Here is a 21943-nt window from a genome sequence, read left to right on the forward strand (position 1 = left end):
TGGAAAAAGGTCGGCTCCAAGAAAACCCATTAGGACTTCATCTGGAATCATTCGTCCTCCAAAGAAAAAAGTTTCGGAGATGCTTTCCAAGCAAAATCTCTCCAAATGATAGAGTAAGCATGCAGAAATGTGCAAAAATATACCAGAGCGGCCTGCTTCCAGGTGGTGCTGTTTTGCTGGACTTCTTGAATTACCGAATTTGACTGGGCTTTCGTTTCATGCTGTTGTTAGAAAAATATTATCTGTTCTCCAATGAACCTTTATAAAAGGAGAAAAGTCTTCTGGGTAGATGCCATCTTTTATATGGCTGCCCGGGCAAGGGAACTTGCTAGATGGATTTTGGAAGCATTACATCGCCTTTACTAAAGCTCCCGACTGTCCATAAATTAGAGAGACTGTTCCACTTTTGGAACCAAGTCCCACTTCCCTCCTCAGTTGCCCCTCTTTTTGGTCTAATGTAAAGACCTCTATAAATAAATATACAATTTACCACCAAAAGTGTGAAACTACACTAAACCTTTCACCCAACCTTGAACTGATTGCATTTATTTTCAAAAGCCAGTATAAAGCACAGGTACAGTAGTTGTGAAAAAAGGAATGCAGGAAAACCCTAATTCCCATAACAGATTACAAGGAGTTCGGTGAATAGCCAAGAGGAGATGGGGGCGGTTAAATGACACTAGTGCTTCCATGTATATGAGCGCCAGCCCAAATTCAAAAAAATGAAGACGCTGTGTAAGATCTACAGTGGCGAAAATAATTATTTGATCCCCTGCAGATTTTGTAAGTTTGCCCACAAAGAAATGAAGGGTCTATAATTATTATCATAGGTGTATTTTAAATGATAGAAACAGAATATCAACCAAAAATCCAGAAAAAATACAAGATACAAGAAAATCTTGGATGAGAAACTTCTTCCCTCAGCCAGAACACTGAAGATGGGTCTTGGATGGGTCTTTCATCACAATAACCCAAAACATACCACCAAGGCAACAAAGGTGTGTGCCAAGAAGAAGTAAGAAGAAGTGAATTAAGGTCATGGAGTGGCCTAGTCAGTCTCCAGACCTTAATCCTATAGAAAATCCCTCCTGAGATGTGTGCAAACCTGGTAACCAACTACAAGAAACGTCCTACCTCTGTGCTTGCCAACAAGGGTTTCTCCACCAAGTACCAAGTCATGGTTTGCTTGGGGATTAAATACTTATTTCACTCACTGAACTGCAACTTAATTTATAGCATTTGTGTTGTGTATTTTCTGGATTTTTGGTGGATATTTTGTCTCTATCATTTAAAATACACCTATGATAAAAAAATATATCAGGGGCTGGATTACACTATAATTAGTAATGAATACTTGTACCATCATCCCAAGGGGTCATAATTGGAGAAAAAGGGGGAGGGTGAGGACGCAGTCGCAGTTGCTGCTACTGACGACTCCTGTCCTGACCCCCCAACAATTAGAGAAAAATGGGACTATTCCGGTACTGAATTATTGGTGTATCATAGTAGGTATAAGGATGAGTTAAAAGATCTTAAAATATGAATTTTAATCAAAACAGAATAAAAATTATTATAAACAACATCACTCTATGTCATCATAAAAGGGAAATACCACACAAGACAAAACAGGTGGATTCCGCAAAGTTTGGATGAAAGGTGTATGTAGAGCTTTAAATCTCGACTGGTTTCGCGGTTAAACACCGCTTCCTCAGGAGAAGCATATCTAAAACATGTCCTGGTCCTGCATACCCACGGAAACCGCCTGACTGGGTGAGCTTGTCCTTATCTGTACTCCACTTGTATGATGTTATTGATGATTTTTGTAAATAGTGCTGCTGCAATGACTTTGTGTATTTACCTGTATATGATAAAAATTTTGTCATGTCATGTTATACAGTGCCTTAAAAAAGTATTCATACCACTTGAAATGTTCCACATTTTGTCATGTTACAACCAAAGCAGCCACAGCCTGAGAGGAAAAGCCTGTCCCCTGCCAGCATGATGCTGAAAAGGACCATTGCCCTCTGTAAGGAAGCAGTGGTTACAGAGATTCAACCAGCCCTGCTGGTAAGTCCATGTTAGAACTCTCTAATCAGCTAGGAGCATGAGTTTTGCTGAATGCAAAGTTATAGGTTTGTCTCAGACCAGGATATGTCCATCCTCTGCAGAAGGACCACTGCTCCTACACAGCTTTAGTCTGCATAGACAATACTGGCAAAAAAAAAGCCTTGTTTGCTATAAAAATCATGTTATGCCCTGTACACGCGAGCGGAATTTCCGTCGGAAAAATCTTGGATGGTTTTTCCGACGGAATTCCGCTCAAGCTTGGCTTGCATACATACGGTCACACAAAAGTTCTCTGAACTTTCGACCGTCAAGAAAGCGGTGACGTACAACACTACGAAGAGCCGAGAAAATGAAGTTCAATGCTTCCGAGCATGCATCGAATTGTTTCCGAGCATGCTTTGTTTTTTGCGCGTCGGAATTGCATACAGACGAACAGAATTTCCGTAAAGAACTTTTTCCGTCGGAAAAACAGAGAACCAGCTCTCAATCTTTTGCTGGCGGAAATTCAGACATAAAAAGTTGGATGGAGCATACAGACGGCCGGAATATCCGACCAAAAGCTCCCGTCACACTTTTTTTAACGGAAATTCCGACCGTGTGTATGCAGCATAAGTTTTATTAGAGCTTTTTTGGCTGAAATGTGACAGTAGTTTGTTCCACCACCTCCAGGACTGCCCCTGTGCTCACGGATTAATGTTAATTGTAAACACAGAAGCCGATACTCACTTCCTCTGCTAGCTTCTGTGTTTACAATGACAGCACACCTCCTGGCAGATGGTTCAGGTGCATAACACTTCCTGCCACAGGAAACAGAGGAGGTGGTCAACTGCAGCAGCTTTGTGGCAGCAGCTCCTCCAGCAGGCCTTACCCCTAGCCAGTGCTGAGAACTTCCCCTAGTAAATACTTGCACCTCTTCCACAGCAGCACCTACTGTATCTTTGCCATTCTGTCTGGAGGTGTGGGGGGGGGGGAGATCTGTACTGAGGGGGGTATTGGGGAAAGAGGTCTGTACTGGGAAAAGGGAGATGGGGGGAGAGCTCTGTACTGAGGGGGGTATTGGGAGAAAGTTCTGCACTGCGAAGGGTACTGGGGGGACAACCTGTACTGAGGGGTTTATTGGGGGAGAGCTTGGCACTGAAGAGAATATTTGGAGAGAGCTTTGTACTGGCATGGTAGGTTGGGATGGGAGCTCCGTACTGAGGGGGGAGTTAAGGGAAAGCTCAGTACTGAGGGGGAAGAGCTTGGTACTGGGAGAGGTGTTGGGGGGGGGGGTTCTGTACTAGGGGTGTTTTGGAGAGAGCTCTGTCCTGGGGAGGTGTAGGGGGAAATGCTCTGCACTGGAGAGGGGGGTGTGGGTTGGGTGGAGAGCTCTGTACTAGGGGGGGGGGGTTATAGGAGAGCTGCTGTGTATTGTAGGGGGAGGTTGGTGGTGGAGAGCTCTGTAGTGGGAGGGGGGGGGAGCTTGGTACTGGAAGAGTTGTTAGGGGGAGTGTTCTGTACTAAGGGGGGGCAGTGGGTGGGAGAGCTCTGTGTTGGGGAGGATGGTGTTGGCTCTGTACAGGATGGGGAAACTTTTTACCCTTGAGGGGGGGTATGATTTCTTTTACCTATTTTCTGAGAAAAAAAACCCCAGAGTATTACTTTATTATTACAATAAGTGACAGCTTTATTGCCAAATTATTCGACCCGTTGCTGACATGTAAATTGCTCTGGCTTATAATGGGGTGTACAGGTTTGGAAGTCGAACAGGTTAAAGAGAAGAAAAATCGTGAAATAAAAAGCTATAGCAGCACTGCGGTCAGGAGACAGAGATGAAGTTGCTACAGGTGGTATGTGAATTGGGGATGGCTAACCTAAATTCTGCCCTGGAGCCCCAGACTATCAATCCGGTCCCATCCTAATCCACCAGACTGAGACACATTATCCTACGAAGCAATGGAAATCCACATTCTGTCTGCACTGTATAATATATAGCGTGCCGATATGTTTTACTGCCCGTCTATGCAAAATGTATAAAGCGTGGGCATATTTCATCTTTGATATAGGACAAAGAACACATGTGATGCCCCCATCTGTATCATATTGGCAAGCTGTTTGTTTTTGGATGATCAGATACCAGTTTATCTGTGACGGATTTTAGGAGCACATTTGAATACAGATGTGAGCCAAATCATTTCCAGATACCGGCTGCCTGAAACGATTGCAAGGCTTATGTCTGCAACCTTCCCCAGTGCAAGGGTGAATTCTTGAGGGATAAAGCCTAATACAAAACAGCCAAGGAATGTCACCAGTTCTTCATGGGCTCGTAACTCTCCAGAAAGGTGTCCGTCTCCGAAAATGAATTTCTGTACATTCTGGAGGTCAAGTAAAATGTGAAAATTTAGATTTTGCTCTTAGGCAGCATGGTGGTCTAATGCTTAGTGCCATTTCCTTGCAGTTTTGGGGTGCTTAATTCAGTTCTCAACACCAGCAAGGCTTTCTGTATGGAGTCTTGTGCATTCTCTTGTAAGGTAGGGGGCACAGTAGTGCCCAGTGTGGATCCTCATCTTGCCTACTAGGCATTGCCATAGGTAGCCATGAGAGCAGGCTCAGGGACCCCCTGTAGTGCATAGGTAGTGAAGTATCCTAAGTAGTCCCTCATAGTAGTAATTAGGTGTGACCATACATAGTGAGGTAGAGCCAGCCTTGCTCATGCCATTGTCATCATGAGAAGTGTCTGAAGGCCCAAGCCACAGTAAGGATGTAGGCTGTGTGGTTCTATCTCTTTCTTCTTAGGGGGAAGCAGGGAAGAAAAAGAAAAGGTGTAGGACTATTGGAATTACCATACTTACATCCCCTTTGCGTTGCATACAGCACTCTGGAAACCCTCCACTAGCAGGTACAGAATAATTGACTCGGCTCTCCTCTCACTTATGTTCTCACTTATGTTCTCTCTACTACTTGCAGTCTTAAGGAATGTTCCATCACTGATGGGATGGCTAAAGCATGTTTACGGTACATGTAAATCAAATGCATTCAGTAGGCAGCTAATTGAAAGGCTTCCATTGTTGGAACTCTTCCTTCCCCTAACCTCAAGATGGGGACATCTTCTAGAAGCTGGTGAGGCTGCTTTTGAGGTCCATTGCCAAAAGGCCTGAAGCAGGTGTGGGTCAGACTAGTTAGAGGGTGCTGGTCAGGCCAGGATGAAGCCTCCCTGGGTGTGCTCTTGTATTGGCAGGTTCCAAGAGGTACCCTGAGGAGCTTTTCTATGTCCAAAAGGCCCTGGAAGGTCTAGGGGACCATCCTATGTTCATGCAAGAACAGGTTCCAGAGGACATGCAGTTCAGCGCACGGCTTCCACTATACAACATTCTCCTCATTTGTGCTTCTCCAGTCACAATCCAGAAAACAACCTTGAAGACCTATAGACAATATAAGACCTGTTTCTACCTTACCCATCCTGCTCCTTTAAATGTAGTCAATGACAATTGGCAAAAAAAAAAAGAAGAAAAACAGGACTTCTCGCTTGAACACAGCTTCACCTTTTTTATACATGACATTTATAAACTTTAACTTTGCTAAGTGGACAGTCTCTTTTCCTTTAGGGCCATTCACACCAGAACATGGTGCGAGAAACCCGCGTTCCGTGTGTATTTCCAGCATTGGATTCAAAACACACTGGGTGTCACTGCAGGTGTCAATGTATTCCTAATGACACCCCAAAAACATAGAGCGCAAACGCAGTGTGTTTTCCTGCACCGGATCACATGCTACCATCAGTGTGTTTTTAAAAGTAGTGCATGCACTACTTTTGGTGTGATCCAGTGCAATTGCAGCCCATTCAAATGTATGGGCTGAAAATTACACCACACTGAATCGCATAGAAACACAGACCACATTCCTGTGCAATTCAGGTGTGAATCTGCACTAAGTAAATCAACTCCCTGTTTCCCAAACTTTGTGTGTGCATGACTTTCTCACGTAAAGTGTTGTCTAAATAGAGCGGAGCTTCACTATCTCAATCGACATTGACTCATTTTAATCATTATGCTGCTAGCATTATTAAATAGATATAAAGGTATAATACATTTACCTGTTTTCAACTTCTTTTCACATTTCTTCAGTTACTTCCAGGTTTCTTGCCTAGGCCAACATGATCATCATCTGATCATGATATACACTATATTACCAAAAGTATTGGGACGCCTGCCTTTACACGCACATGAACTTTAATGGCATCCCAGTCTTAGTCTGTAGGGTTCAATATTGAGTTGGCCCACCCTTTGCAGCTATTAACAGCTTCAACTCTCCTAGGAAGGCTGTCCACAAGGTTTAGGAGTGTGTCTATGGGAATGTTTGACCATTCTTCCAGAAGTGCATTTGTGAGGTCAGGCACTGATGTTGGATGAGAAGGCCTGGGTCATAGTCTCCATTCTAATTCATCCCAAAGTGTTCCATCGGGCTGAGGTCAGGACTTTGTACAGGCCAGTCAAGTTCCTCCATCCCAAACTCACTCATCCATGTCTTTATAGGCCTTGCTTTGTGCAGAATGGTCAAACATTCCCATAGACACACTCCTAAACCTTGTGGACAGCCTTCCCAGAAGAGTTGAAGCTGTTATAGCTGCAAAGGGTGGGCCAACTCAATATTGAACCCTACAGACTAAGACTGGGATGCCATTATAGATCATGTGCGTGTAAAGGCAGATGTCCCAATACTTTTGGTAATATAGTGTATTTTGTATAGTATTATACTTATGACACTGTAATATATGGGAGTGAGAGCGCTGTGATTTTTTCTTTTATATCTTTTAATGGGCACATCCGATATTGTACTGATTCTGGGGAGCAGTGGCATAACTAGAACCTTCAGGGACCGGTGGAAGAAACCATGAAGGACCTCCAGACCCCCGTTTGGGGCCCTTACCTCCGAGCCTGAAGGAGGAATACCAGAGCCTGGTCGCAAGTGCAACCTTTGTGACCCTGGTAGTAGTTTTTAATTTTTGTTATTTTTTTTTTTACAACATTTTTTTTTAATTATTTTTTCAATTTTTTCATTTGTCCTGTTGGGGGGCTTTGCTGAAATATCAGGGGTCTAAGCAGACCTCTGATGTTCCACCTTTGAAAGAGAGAAAGTAGATTGAGGACACAGCTCTCAATCTTCTTCTCCACAGCTTCAGCAGCACAGAATGAATGAACAGGAATAGCTCTATACAGAGGCTTCCTGTTCATTCACAAACTGAAGCATAGTAAATACAGTGTACTGTGAATGGACTGAGTCAGTGATCGGTACAGATTACTGACTCTCCATTCAGAAGAGGAAGGGGCAAATTTACACATTTACCGCCCCTTCTCCATCTCTCCATCCTGACAGATCCCCCACAGCAGCTGGCAGGAGAGAGGAGGGGGGAAGCCGGAAGAGATGCGGGACACGAGGAGGGGGGGGCGGAAAAAGCACAGGGGGCTGAAGAGCACAGGGAAGGCAGCAGAAAGAAGCTGGATAGGAGGAGCGGCGGGAGCGTATCCATATAGAGGAATCAATTCTCCATTTTTCTCCTGCAGCCGCCGAATGCCCACTTCTCCTCCTCTCCCTCCCACAGGCATTCAGCGGCTGCAGGAGGAAAATGGAGAGTCGGTTCCTCTATAAGCAGCTCCCCCCTCACCGATCCTCCTATCTAGGTAAACAGGGGGGGCCTCATAGGCCCCCTGCAGCATGGGGCTGGGTCGCAACTGCGACCTTTGCAACCCCTGCAGGTACGCCCCTGTTGAGGCTGTACGTAGTGCAGGCACTTTCACTCTATAGGCCATGTCTGAAATGATTGAGAGCCTTTTCCATAGAATTTTTTGGTATTTTTTTTAGGTAGGTCTTTAGGTCTTTCTTCAACCCTCCCTAAACCAGCATACTCAATGAATTAACACATGTGCATAGCCAATCTGTACATACTTACTAGAGCTAGTATAGACAGGAGTCAATTACCTACCAGCATGTCTTTGGAGACCCGAACAAGCACAGGGAGAACACGCAAACTCCATGCAGGTAGTGGTAAAGGTTGGCAGGTTAGTGTCATGGTTGGCATTTGAACCAAGGACCACAGTGCTGCAAGCCAGAAGTGCTAACCAACAAGCCACTGTGCCACCTTCATTTTGGGCACAAATATAAGCCAAGTCGTTGTTGCAATGAAGTTTAAGGTAGGACCAACAAAAATGTATAAAAGGGCATTATATAATATATAATGTATATAAGGGCATTAAACACCTGCCCAGAAATCTTTATCTTCCCATCAAAGCATCACCACACAAATCCATGAAGATCACCATCCGAGTGCCACCAGTGTAAAAAATACATATACGATATAATATTCTCCTCCAAATTACAGGCAACAACTCTGTGGCCTTCTGGCCATGTGCATTAGATGCTGGGGCAAGTCAGATAGAGCCCACTTCATTTCTTAGCTGGAGGACCTCCAGCATCATCTAGCCCTTTCCGCCCCAAATTGACCCCCCCCCCCCCAGTCCTCCCTTTTCATCTATTGGTTTGAAGTTCTTTCAATCATGGAGACTCTGCCTTATATGTGAGCATTACTACAGTTTCCTGTTTTTTAGGAATCTATGTATTGTACCCTGCCAGTCCTTCTCACCAGTCATGATCTGCCTGTATTGCATAGAGAAACACTGACGTTCAGTAATAATGTCACTTCTTATAAAATAGACTATGTAATAAAAATAGAACAATTTAATTCAATAACTTTGATGACACGCCAATGAGAGGGAGGGGGAACGAGCTTAAAGGTGGCCACTTAGGCAATATTAGCACATGTCATTTTAGCACTACTTTTTGTAGCAAAGCTTTTTTTTTTTGCCAATTGTGTCTAGTTGAAGCAGGCCAGTAAGGCTGGGAAGGAAAGGGCTAGGTGATGCTGGACCCCATCCAGTCAGGAAATTATCTTCGTTTCCATTGACTTCTATGGGGAAACTCGCTTTGATATGCGAGTGCTTTGGATTACAAGCATTCTCCTGGAATGGATTATGCTCATAATCCAAGGTTCCACTGTATTATATGATAAAAATTGCACATGTATACATAGCAAAAAACATACAAAACACACAAAACTGCACATAAAACACAACCAAAACCATCTAGTACTCCTTGAATACAGGTTCTTGGCGGCTCCCCTATGGTGGAGCACAGTGAGTTGCTGTAATTTCTGAAATTTTTGAAATTACAGCAACTCACTGTGCTCCACTATAGGGGAGCCGCCAAGAACTTGTATTCAAGGAGTACTAGATGGTTTTGGTTGTGTTTTATGTGCAGCTTTTGTGTGTTTTGTATGTTTTTTGCTATGTATACATGTTCAATTTTTATCCTATAATAAATATTTTTGATACTTTTTACAAAAAGATGGTTTTGGTTATGTTTTATGTGCAGTTTTTGTGTGTTTTGTATGCTTTTTGATATGTATACATGTGCAATTTTTATCCTATAATAAACATTTTTTGATACTTTTTACAAAAAGATGGTTTTGGTTATGTTTTATGTGCAGTTTTTGTGTGTTGTGTATGTTTTTTGATATGTATACATGTGTAATTTTTACCCTATAATAAATATTTTTTATACTTTTTACAAAAAGATGGATTTGGTTATGTTTTATGTGCAGTTTTGTGTGTTTTTTATGTTTTTTGATATGTATACATGTGCAATTTTTATCATATAATAAATATTTTTTGATACTTTTTACAAAAAGATGGTTTTGGTTATGTTTTATAAGCAGTTTTTGTGTGTTTTGTATGTTTTTTGATATGTACATGTGCAATTTTTATCATATAATAAATAGGTTTTGATACTTTTTACAAAAAGATGGTTTTGGTTATGTTTTATGTGAAGTTTTTGTGTGTTTTGTATGCTTTTTGATATGTATACATGAGCAATTTTTATCATATAATAAACATTTTTTGATACTTTTTACAAAAAGATGGTTTTGGTTATGTTTTATGTGCAGTTTTTGTGTGTTTTGTATGCTTTTTGCTATGTATACATGTGCAATTTTTATCATATAATAAATATTTTTGATACTTTTTACAAAAAGATGGTTTTGGTTATGTTTTATGTGCAGTTTTGTGTGTTTTGTATGTTTTTTGATATGTATACATGTGCAATTTTTTTCATATACTAAATATTTTTTGTTACTTTTTACAAAAAGAGGTTTTGGTTATGTTTTATGTGCAGTGTTTGTGTGTTTTGTATGTTTTTTGATATGTATACATGTGCAATTTTTATCATATAATAAATATTTTTTGATACTTTTTACAAAAAGATGGTTTTGGTTATGTTTTATGTGAAGTTTTTGTGTGTTTTGTATGTTTTTTGATATGTATACATGAGCAATTTTTATCATATAATAAATATTTTTTGATACTTTTTACAAAAATTGGGTACCGTTATAGTCCTTATATTTAGTTTGTTAGGGTCCATTATTTTGTATATCATTGATTAGGATGAGTTACCAGACCTACATGGTCTACTAAATGAGGGTCTCTCTTTGAGGCCTTCCTTCCAATTTCCTATTTTTCAGGACTTTATGTGACTCGCTCAAGCTTCTAATGCACACTGTGAGACGTTCACAGTGTACGGTGAAAATCAAAGTAGTTTCTGTACAGGGGAGGAGTCTGTACAACTGTGCAAGACTGAAGGAAAGGCTGAAGGTCAGCTTTGAAGTGCTATTTAGCATGCCTTAAGTGCTCCAGCAGCTTGAAAAATCAGGGCCTTATCAATATTACAAGCATTACAAGAGATCACTTAGGTGCAAATCCATATTAAACCAAATACAATATTTGCAATCACACACAGTGGCCATTCACTTACCTTTATATGAGCTGATGGATCTGGAACAGTCTGAATCATGTCCTTATCCCGGTCTGATCACCATACCAGAGAGGGAGTCCCGAGTGTAGCTGTACAATGAGAAACACAGATTCAGTTGTCACATCTGCACCCCAATTTATTATTGTTGTTCTTATACAGGATTTATATAGCACCAACAGTTTGAACAGCGCTTTACAATATAAAGGCAGACAATACAGTTATAATACAATTCAATACATGAGGGTTAGGAGGGCCCTGCTCCTGGGAGCTTACAATCTAATAATACATAAGGTGATATTAGCTGCTGCAGAAAATTATTTTATCAATAAACCAAAATGCATGCAATATGTCATCATTGTGTGGTTTGTTTGTTTTTTTTGCAGATTTTTACAAAATTTAATTTTCTACGGTTGTATTCCCATTGGTTGTAAAACCAATCAACAGAATGAAATCGATCTAAATCCAATCACTAAAATCTCATAAAAGCTTTACTAGGTTTATATCATCTTGAAAGTCGTTTTCAATCTTTTTAAAACTGCAGCTTTCATTAAAATAGGAGCCAGTGATCCGGTGTTCCATCAGATTAGGCGACCCGTCAGATTTTGTAACGGAAGTGACGTTCCGTCGCCGCCATCTTGCTACACCCCGCACTCGTCCACAGCCATACCTCCCAACATTTTGAGATGGGAATGAGGGACACGTACTAACAAGTGTATGTAGGCATAGGACACGCCCCCTGCCACACCCCCTTAAAGGAGAATTAACCAAAAAAAAGGTTAATTAAATTCACAAGGACTTTTTTTTAACCACTTCTATTCCTTTATATTGGCTTTTAAAATGTGCAAATGCAGCAATTTAGAAATCAGATGAAAGCACTGGGAAACACTTTTTTAACGATAAAAAGTGCATTTTATCTACAACTATATGGATCAGACCAAAATGAGAGACAAATGAGGAGGAATGAGGGACAGAGGGACATTGCTCCAAATAAGGAACAGTCCCTCCAAATCAGGGACAGTTGGGAGCTATGCACAGTAAGGATACAGTGAGAAGGCGGTGAGCGGACATCTTGTTACACCCATCGGAGTCTGGCATTTCACACTTATTTTTACCACTAAACGGAGCTTATATAGTGAAATACAGTATTTGGAAATCCGTCTGACTGATGTTGAATTGTAAAATCAGCGTTGTTCTGTCAGATCAGCAAACCTGTGACATCAGCAGGCTCGCTGCTGCTTTTACAATTCAACATCAAAATAGTCAGACGGATTTAAAAACCCTGAATGTCACTATATGAGCTCCGTTTAGTGGTTAAAATAAGTGTGAAATGCCAGACTCCAATGGGTGTAACAAGATGTGCGGTAAGGGCGTCCTGTGCCCGATCCCCTCTCTCCCACATTTTTCCTGTTCTGAGAAATACATTTCTAGCTTGTTTAACCCTTTCATGACTAAGCCTATTTTTGACATTTGGTGTTTACAAGTTAAAATCCGTATTTTTTGGCTAGAAAATTACTTAGCGCCCCCAAACATTATATATATATTTTTTTTAGCAGAGAATCTAGAGAATAAAATGGCGATTGTTGCAATATTTTATATCACACGGTATTTGTGCAGCGGTGTTTTAAAGGCAACTTTTTGGGAAAAGGGACACTTTCATGAATTTTAAAAAACCAAACAGTAAAGTTAGCCCAATTTTTTTGTATAATGTAAAAGATGATGTTACGCCGAGTAAATAGATACCAAACATGTCACGCTTTATAATTGCACGCACTCGTGGAATGGTGATAAACTACGGTACCTAAAAATCTCCATAGGCGACGCTTTAATTTTTTTTTTTACAGTTACCAGGTTAGAGTTACAGAGGAGGTCTAGTACTAGAATTATTGCTCTCGCTCTGACGATCGCGGTGATACCTCACATGTGTGATTCGAACACCGTTTACATATGCGGGCGCGACTTCCGTATGCGTTTTCTTTGCTGCGCGAGCTTGAGGGGGCGGGGGCGCTTTAAAAAAAAAATGTTTCTTATTTATTTTATTTATTTTTATATTTATAAATTGTGTTTAAAAAAAATATATTTTTTTGATCACTTGTATTGCTGTCACAAGGAATGTAAACATCCCTTGTGACAGTAATAGGTGGTGACAGGTACTCTTTATGGAGGGATCGGGGGGTCTAAAAGACCCCAAATCCCTCCTTTGCACTTCAAAGTATTCAGATTGCCGTTTTCGGCGATTCTGAATACTGTATATTTTTTTAAATATATTTTATATTTATTTATATTTTTTTACTGTATATTTTTTTTAAAACCGGCGCCATTGGCAGCTGAGTAAATGGGAAATGACGTCATTACGTCGCTTCCATGTTTACTATAAGGGACTGGAACGAAGCCGCTTACGGCTTCGTTCCAGGCTGTCACTAGCCGTCGGGGGCGGCGGATTGGTGATCGGGAAGAGCGGCGGGAGGCAGCGGGAGGGGCATCAGTTGTTATACCTGGAAAGCCGATCGCCGGCTCTAAAAAACAGTACCGGATGATGCCTGCAGCTGCGGGCATCATCCCGGTATAACCCCCGAAAGCCGAGTACGCACATCTATGTACGCTCGGCGGGAAGGGGTTAAGCATAAAAGTGACTGGCGCCCAACTTCCTTTCTTGTTCATCACCCATCAATACCCTGCACCCTGAGAAATTATGTCAGCCCTCCCTACCTCTGATAGTCACTATCAGGCTCCCGGAAAATCGGAGTAGGCGCTACATGTGCAGGTTTTTTTCCGGTACTCAGTACAGTACCTTTCTGGTAGGGGAGAAGACCTGGTTTTTCTCTGCTGCAGTTCGGTAACACTTACAGGTCTTGGCCCCTCCCCTAGCCTGTGATTGGACAGTGAAAAGAAGAAAGCAGAAAACCGATGGGGTCAGTTTTTGTATCATTCTGCTCTCTCCTCCTATCAGCATGTTCCTCGTTTTGCACATAAGCACCGATTGGCTACTTGTACTGCTTCTTCCTGTTACAGTCTGAGTTCTGCTGTATAGTGTTAAGTCATGTGCTTACACTGTTTGCATTAAGAATAAAACACATTTAATGAAGTATTAATGAATGCAGAGCTGAATTATTGGGTGTCCTTTACATGTGCCTGGAGTTCAGCTTTAAATCAACTCACTAAAACGTCCTTCCAAGTCTGCAAGTAGAAGAGGATAAAGACCCCCAAGTCTCCTATCAGGTATTAGTGGCCTTTTCCATCTGGTTGTGATTTGCCTTTTTTCACGGGTGCCAGATGTACCAAAAAAAAAAAAAAAAAAAAAAAGGTTAGTTGATATTTTTGGCAAACATCAACTTGTACTACAACCTTTCTGTGCATTGTAAGTGCCAAACGGCGCACATATATCAATACGGCAATAAATGAATCTATTCTTGCCGGCTTGTGCCGAGTGTAACATTAGATTTTACAAATGCGGAGGAAATATAGTGAGGGCTTTGTATGGGGCCGCCGCTCATTACTGGATCATGTTAGGGGGGAGCAGAGGCCAGAAATAGCTTCTCAATAGCAACCAATCAGCTTCTCCCGTTCATCCTCCTACCCTGCATTAAAATGATGTGCGGTTGTTATGGGCAGTGTCAAGTATTACTTCTCTTGAAAACTTTAGGGGGTCCCATTCACACTTTAAGTCACGGGTGCTCAACCTGCAGCCCTCCAGCTGTTGCAGAACTACAAGTCCCATCATTCCTCTGCCTCAAGTTATGCTTGTAAGGGTCCGGGGCTTGCAATGCATCATGGGACTTGTAGTTCCACAACAGCTGGAGGGCCACAGATTGAGCACCCATGCTTTAAGTGTTAGTATTATTATTATTATTTAAAGGTACTGTTATAGCGCCGTCAATTTGCGCAGCGCTTTACATTGCAGCGCATTAACCCTTTTGCTGCCAGAGCCATTTTTGCGCACATTTTAACCACTTAAGGACCGGAAGGATTTGCCCTCTTAATGACCAGGCCATTTTTTGCGATACGGCACTGCGTCCCTTTAACTGTCGTGCGACGCTGTACCCTTACAAAACTTATGTCCTTTTTTTCCCCACAAATAGAGCTTTCTTTTGGCGGTATTTCATCACCTCTGCGTTTTTTGGGTTTTTTTTGCGCTATAAACAAAAAAAAAAGAGCTACAATTTTGAAAAAAAAAACAATTTTTTTTACTTTTTGCTAAACTAAATATCCAAAAATACAAAAAAAAAAAGAAAACTAATTTCTTCATTAGTTTAGGCCAATGTGTATTCCTCTACATATTTTTGGTAAAAAAAAATAAAAAATACGCAATAAGCGTATATTGATTGGTTTGCGCAAAAGTTATAGCGTCTACAAAATAGGGGATAGATTTATGGCATTTTTATCATTTATTTCTTTTTTTACTAGTAATGGTGGCGATCTGTGATTTTTAGTGGAACAGCGACATTGCGGCGGACAAATTGGACACTTTTGACACTTTTTTGGGACCAGTGACATTTATACAGCGATCAGAGCTAAAACAAACAAAACCCAAAAGCGCTATAAACAAAAAAAAACACTGACAATTTTGAAAAAAAAACAATAGCTATAAACATATCCAATAAAAATATGTAAAAAAATCTAATTTCTTCATCAATTTAGGCCAAAATGTATTCTGCTACAGATTTTTGGTAAAGAAATATATTGATCCGTTTGCACAAAGGATGGGATTTATGGCATTTTTATTTGTATTTTTACTAGTAATGACGGCCATTAGCGATTTTTAGCGGGACTGTGACATTACGGCGGACAAATTGGACACTAAGGAGTTGATTTACTAAAGGCAAATAGACTGTGCACTTTGCAAAGTGAAGTTGCACTCTTCAAGGGCAGTTGCTCCAGAACTTAGTAAATGAGCAGAAGCTCTGCTGACTTCCATCATCCAATCACGTAAAAGCAAAAATGCTGTTTTTTCATTTTACTTGCACGTGATTGGGTATTCTTTGCAAAGTGAAGTGTATAAATTACATTGTCAGGGAAGGGGTTAACATCAGGGGCAATCAAAGGGTTAAGTGTGCTCCTAGGGCAGTGATGGCGAACCTTGGCACCCCAGATGTTTTGGAACTACATTTCCCATGATGCTCATGCACTCTGCAGTGTAGTAGAGTATCATGGGAAATGTAGTTCCAAAACATCTGGGGTGCCAAGGTTCGCCATCACTGTCCTAGGGAGTATTTCCTAACTTTGTGGGGGGAGGGGGTGGTTTAACTGGAGGAAGAGAGAGATCTGTGTTCCTGATTGGCAGGAACACAAGATCTGTCTCTTCCTATCTGGCAGAACGACGTTCTGCCTTGTTTACATGGGCAGACCCAGGGGCGGACTGACCATTGGGGTGCTCGGGCACTGCCCGAGGGCCCCATGCCACTAAGGGGCCCTATCAGGGTTGCCAGCCTCTATAAAACCAGGGACAGTATGTAAAACTCTGTGTTTTTCTAAAAATCCCAAGATTATAGCTGCCCCGCCTTTCCAGTACCTTTTCAGTGTGTGTGTATGTGTATACTGTGTGTGTATATTGTGTGTCTGTGTGTGTATACTGTATGTGTGTGTGTATACTGTGTTGCCCCCTAATCTATTTCCCGGGGGCCCCATAATCTCCTATTGCCTGGGGGCCCCATAATCTCCTATTGCCCGGGGCCCCATAACCTCCTATTGCCTGGGGGCCCCATAGTCTCCTATTGCCCAGGAGCCCCATAATCTTCTCCTATTGCCCGGGGGCCCCATAATCTCCTATTTCCCGGAGACCCCATAATCTCCTATTGCCCGGGAGCCCTATAATCTCCTATTGCCCGGGGGCCCCATAATCTCCTAATGCCCGGAGACCCCATAATCTCCTATTGCCCAGGGCCCCATAATCTCCTATTGCCTGGGGGCCCCATAATCTCCTATTGCCTGGGGGCCCCATAGTCTCCTATTGCCCAGGGGCCCCATAATCTTCTCCTATTGCCCGGGGGCCCCATAATCTCCTATTGCCTGGAGACCCCATATTCTCCTATTGCCCGGGAGCCCCATAATCTCCTATTGCCCGGGAGCCCCATAATCTCCTATTGCCCGGGGGCCCCATAATCTTCTCCTATTGCCCGGGGACCCCATAATCTCTTATTGCCGGGGGGCCCCATAATCTCCTATTGCCTGGGGACCCCATAATATTCTCCTATTGCCTGGGGACCCCATAATCTCCTATTGCCCGGGGGCCCCATAATCTCCTATTGCCCGGGGGCCCCATAATATTCTCCTATTTCCCAGGGACCCCATAATCTCCTATTGCCCAGGGGCCCCATAATCTCCTATTGCCCGGGGGCCCCATAATATTCTCCTATTTCCCAGGGACCCCATAATCTCCTATTGCCCGGGGCCCCATAATCTCCTATTGCCCGGGGGCCCCATAATATTCTCCTTTTTCCCAGGGACCCCATAATCTCCTATTGCCCAGGGGCCCCATAATCTAGTATTGCCCAGGGGGCCCCATAATCTCCTATTGCCCAGGGGGCCCCATGAGTTGTCAGTCCGCCCCTGGGCAGACCGCTGTTCTGCCTCTCCAGAGAACGATCGGCGGGTCCACGCACGCCCCAGAAGACAACACATTGTACAGGTAGAGTAAATGTGCGGTGGGCGGTCCGGAAGCGGTTAAAGTGGTCATAGCAATTTTGGAAAAATTTGGAGGATCGGTAGTAACTTACATAGGGGGCAAAATTCGTATTTAGTACTCTATTCCTCTGATCCACAAAACTGAGCCCATTAGAGATGCCATTTAACTAGACACCAAAACATAACCTTATTTAAAAAACTGAAGTCAGACGGAAAAATGAGAATTAGTCACACAAGTGCGAGGGGAGGTAAGGGGAAATCTGCCAGAGATAGAAGAGAATGGAAAGAAAAGCAATTCTATTAGTGGAAAGTGAAGTCTTTCTACATTGCATCCATCACTGAAAACGTATTCAAAGACAGAAAATGACCCAAGAAACATAAACCTGCATCATGACTGCATTGAAAAAAGACAACAATATTTTGTTTCTAATTTCTGAGCTGCTATAGACACACACGCAGGGAAACGGGGGCATTTGGGTGGCCGGGGGCATTTGGGTGGCCGGGACTTCACCAGGACACTTTACAAGTTGCAGAATATAAACTATGCGTTTTCTCAGCTGTAAAAACGCTCAAACTCTGATCAAAGCTTAACCCCTTCCTGCCTAAGACTTTTTCTGACATTTGTTGCTTACAAGTTATAATCTGTATCTTTTGCTAGAAAATTACGTAGAACCCCCAAACATTATATATACAGTATTTTTTTAGCAGAGACCCTAGAGAATAAAACGGCAGTCGTTGCATATATTTTAGGACACACAGTATTTGCACAGTGGTCTTTCAAACGTAAAAAAAATACACTTTCATGAATTAAAAAAAAAAAAAAAACAGTTAAGTTAGCCCAATTTTTTTTGTATATTGTGAAATATGATGTTATGCCGAAATAGATACCCAACATGTCATGCTTTAAAATTGTGCACACTTGTGGAATGGACAAACTTCAAAATCTTCATAGGCGATGCTTTAACCACTTGCCGACTGCCCGCTGCAGCCCGACCGGCAGCAGAATGGCACTACTGCACAAATTGCCGCAGCTGTACGGCGGCCGCTTTAAGGAGTAGGGGGGGCGGGTGCCCGCCGCGTGAAAATACGAGCCAATGCACATGGCGGGCAAGCGCAATGGCCGCCAGCTACCCACGATTGCTCCTGAGAAGGATAGATCAATGTAAACAGACAGATCTATGTTCTGTCAGGGGTGAGGAGAGCGATCTGTTGTTTCTACCGCTTAGGAACAACAATCGGCCTCCTCCCCCAGGCAGTCCCACCCCCCCCCCCACAGTTAGAATCACTCCCTAGGACACACACTTAACCCCTTGATCGCCCCCTAGTGTTAACCCCTTCCCTGCCAGTGACATTTACACAGTAATCAGTGGCTATTTTTAGCTCCGATCGCTGTATAAATGTCAACAGTCCCAAAATAGTGTCAAAAGCCTCCGATCTGTATGCAATGTCGCAGTCCTAGTACTACTAGTAAAAAAAAAAATTAATAATAAAAATGACATAAATCTAGCCCCTATTTTGTAGACACTATAACTTTTGCACAGACCAATAAATATACGCTTATTGCGTATTTTTTTTTTTTTTTACCAAACATATGTAGAAAAAAAAATCTCAATAAGCGTATGTTGATTGGTTTGCGCAAAAGTTATAGCCTTTACAAAATAGGGGATACATTTATAGCATTTCTATTATCTATTTATTTTTTACTAGTAATGATTTTTAATGGGACTGCGACATTGCGGCAGACAGATCGGACACGTTTGACACTTTTTTGGGACCATTGACATACAGAGATCAGAGCTAAAAAATAGCCTTACTGTATAAATGACACTGGTAGGGAAGGGGTTAACTCTAGGGGGCAATCAAGGGGTTAAGTGTTCCCTGGGAGGTGTTTCTAACTATGGGGGGATGGGAATGACTGGAGGAGGAGAGAGATCACTCTTCCTATTCATTAGGAACAGCAGATCTCTCTCTACTCCCCTGACAGAACGGGGATCTGTTTGTTTACATACACAGATCCCCGTTCTGGCTCTCTGTGGAGCGATCACAGGTGGCCTGTTGGCCACGTGCATCGGCTCCGGTGTTGCACACGCGCGCCTCCTATCGCTCCAAGAGCGGCCGGCATACACCTACGGCAATTCGCGCAGCTGTGCCAATCTGCCGCAGTATAATGACGGCGGCTGGTCGGCAAGCGGTTAAAGAGGTTCCTCGGATGGATAAAGGCCCTGGCTGGGTTTAGAGCCACAAGTGTCACTGACCTTCCGTGATAGGAGGTCGGTGAAGCTGGTAAGCGAGCACTTTGTTTATGGTGGAGGTGATTGTTGAAGGATCACACATTACAAGGTGGTGGCGGATGGTGTGGATTCTGCTAAAGAACATTTTTCATCACGTCTGGACTTTTAATTTATCACTGGTGTTTTGTAATATTAGAGCAACTCTTTATATGAACATATAGCAGTAGGCTAGATTAAGGGTAGGTGTGTCAGGAGGGAGCCCACCCCTCCTTAAAGGTACAGGGACATTGAGTGCCCAACACACGCAGATCGGCTTTTTGATCAATCACAGCAAAAGCAGCCCGCTGGCGGCGCACGCAGACAGAATTGAAGAATTGCATATATATACGTGATCTTGCACAGGAGGGCCGCCCGTTAGCAGTAAATCTGCTATAGGGTGGTCCAAACTAGTTAAGCAGCCCATATGCAGTACATTTGTATGGAAATTCCAAGTCCATAACTTGATGAGTATCCTTCAAAAATACTTTTCCTTTTTCTTTTACCATTCGATTTTGGAATGAATGTAAATTCCCAAACAAAAACCACATACACTATTAGACATTTGTTCAATTGAGAAAAAATTTCCATCCTTTGACTGTTCTCGGTCAAAACTGAATGTTGATTTGATTACACCAATGATTAGAAAATTATTATTACTATTATTTTTATTATTATACAGGATTTATATAGCGCCAACAGTTTGCGCAGTGCTTTACAACATGGGGGCAGACAGTACAAGTACAATACAATTCAATACAGGAGGGATCAGAGGGCCCTGCTCATTAGAGCTTACAAACTAGAAGGAAAAAATGTAAAAAAAAAATTCAATTAACTGGTTCAGATCTGCGCTATAGCCGAATGACGGCTACAGCGCAGACCTGCTTTGCCAGGAGTGCGTCTATAGACGCCCTTCTGTGCCCGAGCGGCCTGCACACCTTCTGCAGGGCGCGTGCGGCGCGCTCTGTGATCAGCTACTCTATGAGACTCGGCTGATCACAGATCGGAGTAAGGGGTCGATCTCTACCCCTTAACACGTGATCAGCTGTCAGCCAATGGCAGCTGATCATGTGATGTAAACAGAGCCGGTAATCGGTTATTTTCTCTCCTCGTGCTGATAGCGCGAGGAGAAAAAAAAAAGCCGATCACCAGCAGCTGTGAGAGGGACATCAGTCCCGATCACGGAGAGCTGCCGCCAGCTCATCGGCGCCCACCTGTGCCACTTGCCAGTGCCACCTAGCAGTATACAACACTGCCGCCTACCAGTGCCCACCAGCACCACCCATCAGTGCCCACAGTGCCACCTATCAGTGTCCACAATCAATGCCTCATCAACAGTGCTGCCCATCAGTGCCACCTACCAGTGCCCATCAGTGTCACCTACCAGTGCCCATCAGTGCTGCCCATCAGTGCCACCTATCAGTGCCCATCAGTGCCACCTGTCAGTGCCACCTAGCAGTGCTCATCAGTGCCATCTATCAGTGGTACCTATCAGTGCCCATCAGTGCCACCCATCAGGGCCCATCAATGCCATCTTATCAGTGGTCATCAGTGATGCCTTATCTGTCCCCATCAGTGCCGCCTTATCTGTGCCTATCAGTGCCCTCCAGTGCAGCCTATCAGTGCCGTCTCATCAGCGCATATCAATGAAGAAAAATTACCTGTTTGCAAAATTTTATAACAAACTATGAAACATGATTTTTTTTTTCAACATTTTCCATCTTTTTTTGTTTGTTTAGCAAAAAATAAAAACCCCAGCTGTGATTAAATACCACCAAAAGAAAGCTCTATTTGTGTGAAAAAAAATGATAAAAATTTCATTTGGGTACAGTGTTGTATGACCGCGCAATTGTCATTCAAAGTGCGACAGCGCTGAAAGCTGAAAATTGGACTGGGCAGGAGGGGGGGTTTAAGTTCCCAGTAAGCAAGTGGTTAAACGAATGATCCTAAAACTAATGTATGGCCAACTATACAAAAATGGGAGCCATATTGGGATATTAGAAAAATAGCATTTTTTTTCTTGGAAGGTCTGTTTTATATATATTCATGTCAATATAATTTATTTTTCTTTCACTATAATTTACCTTTAAAAAAAAAAAAAAAAAAAACACTGAGATATTCTCTAAGTTTCCACTTGATGTATTATTTTCAGG

General features: G+C 42.6%; 1 protein-coding gene across 1 annotated transcript in view; it reads right to left on the reverse strand.

Moving 5' to 3' along the window:
* The window catches only part of ERG (ETS transcription factor ERG), a 248054-nt gene extending 237058 nt beyond the window's left edge, over window positions 1-10996 (reverse strand). Inside the window, exon 1 of the mRNA XM_073617215.1 lies at window positions 10906-10996. Within this exon, the coding sequence (XP_073473316.1) occupies window positions 10906-10944 (39 nt within the window). The 5' untranslated portion in view covers window positions 10945-10996. The remainder of the gene's footprint in view (window positions 1-10905) is intronic.
* Between the last annotated feature and the right edge of the window lie 10947 nt (window positions 10997-21943).

The sequence above is a fragment of the Aquarana catesbeiana genome, linkage group LG02 (genome assembly GCF_042186555.1).
Source record: "Aquarana catesbeiana isolate 2022-GZ linkage group LG02, ASM4218655v1, whole genome shotgun sequence".
Taxonomy (NCBI): domain Eukaryota; kingdom Metazoa; phylum Chordata; class Amphibia; order Anura; family Ranidae; genus Aquarana; species Aquarana catesbeiana.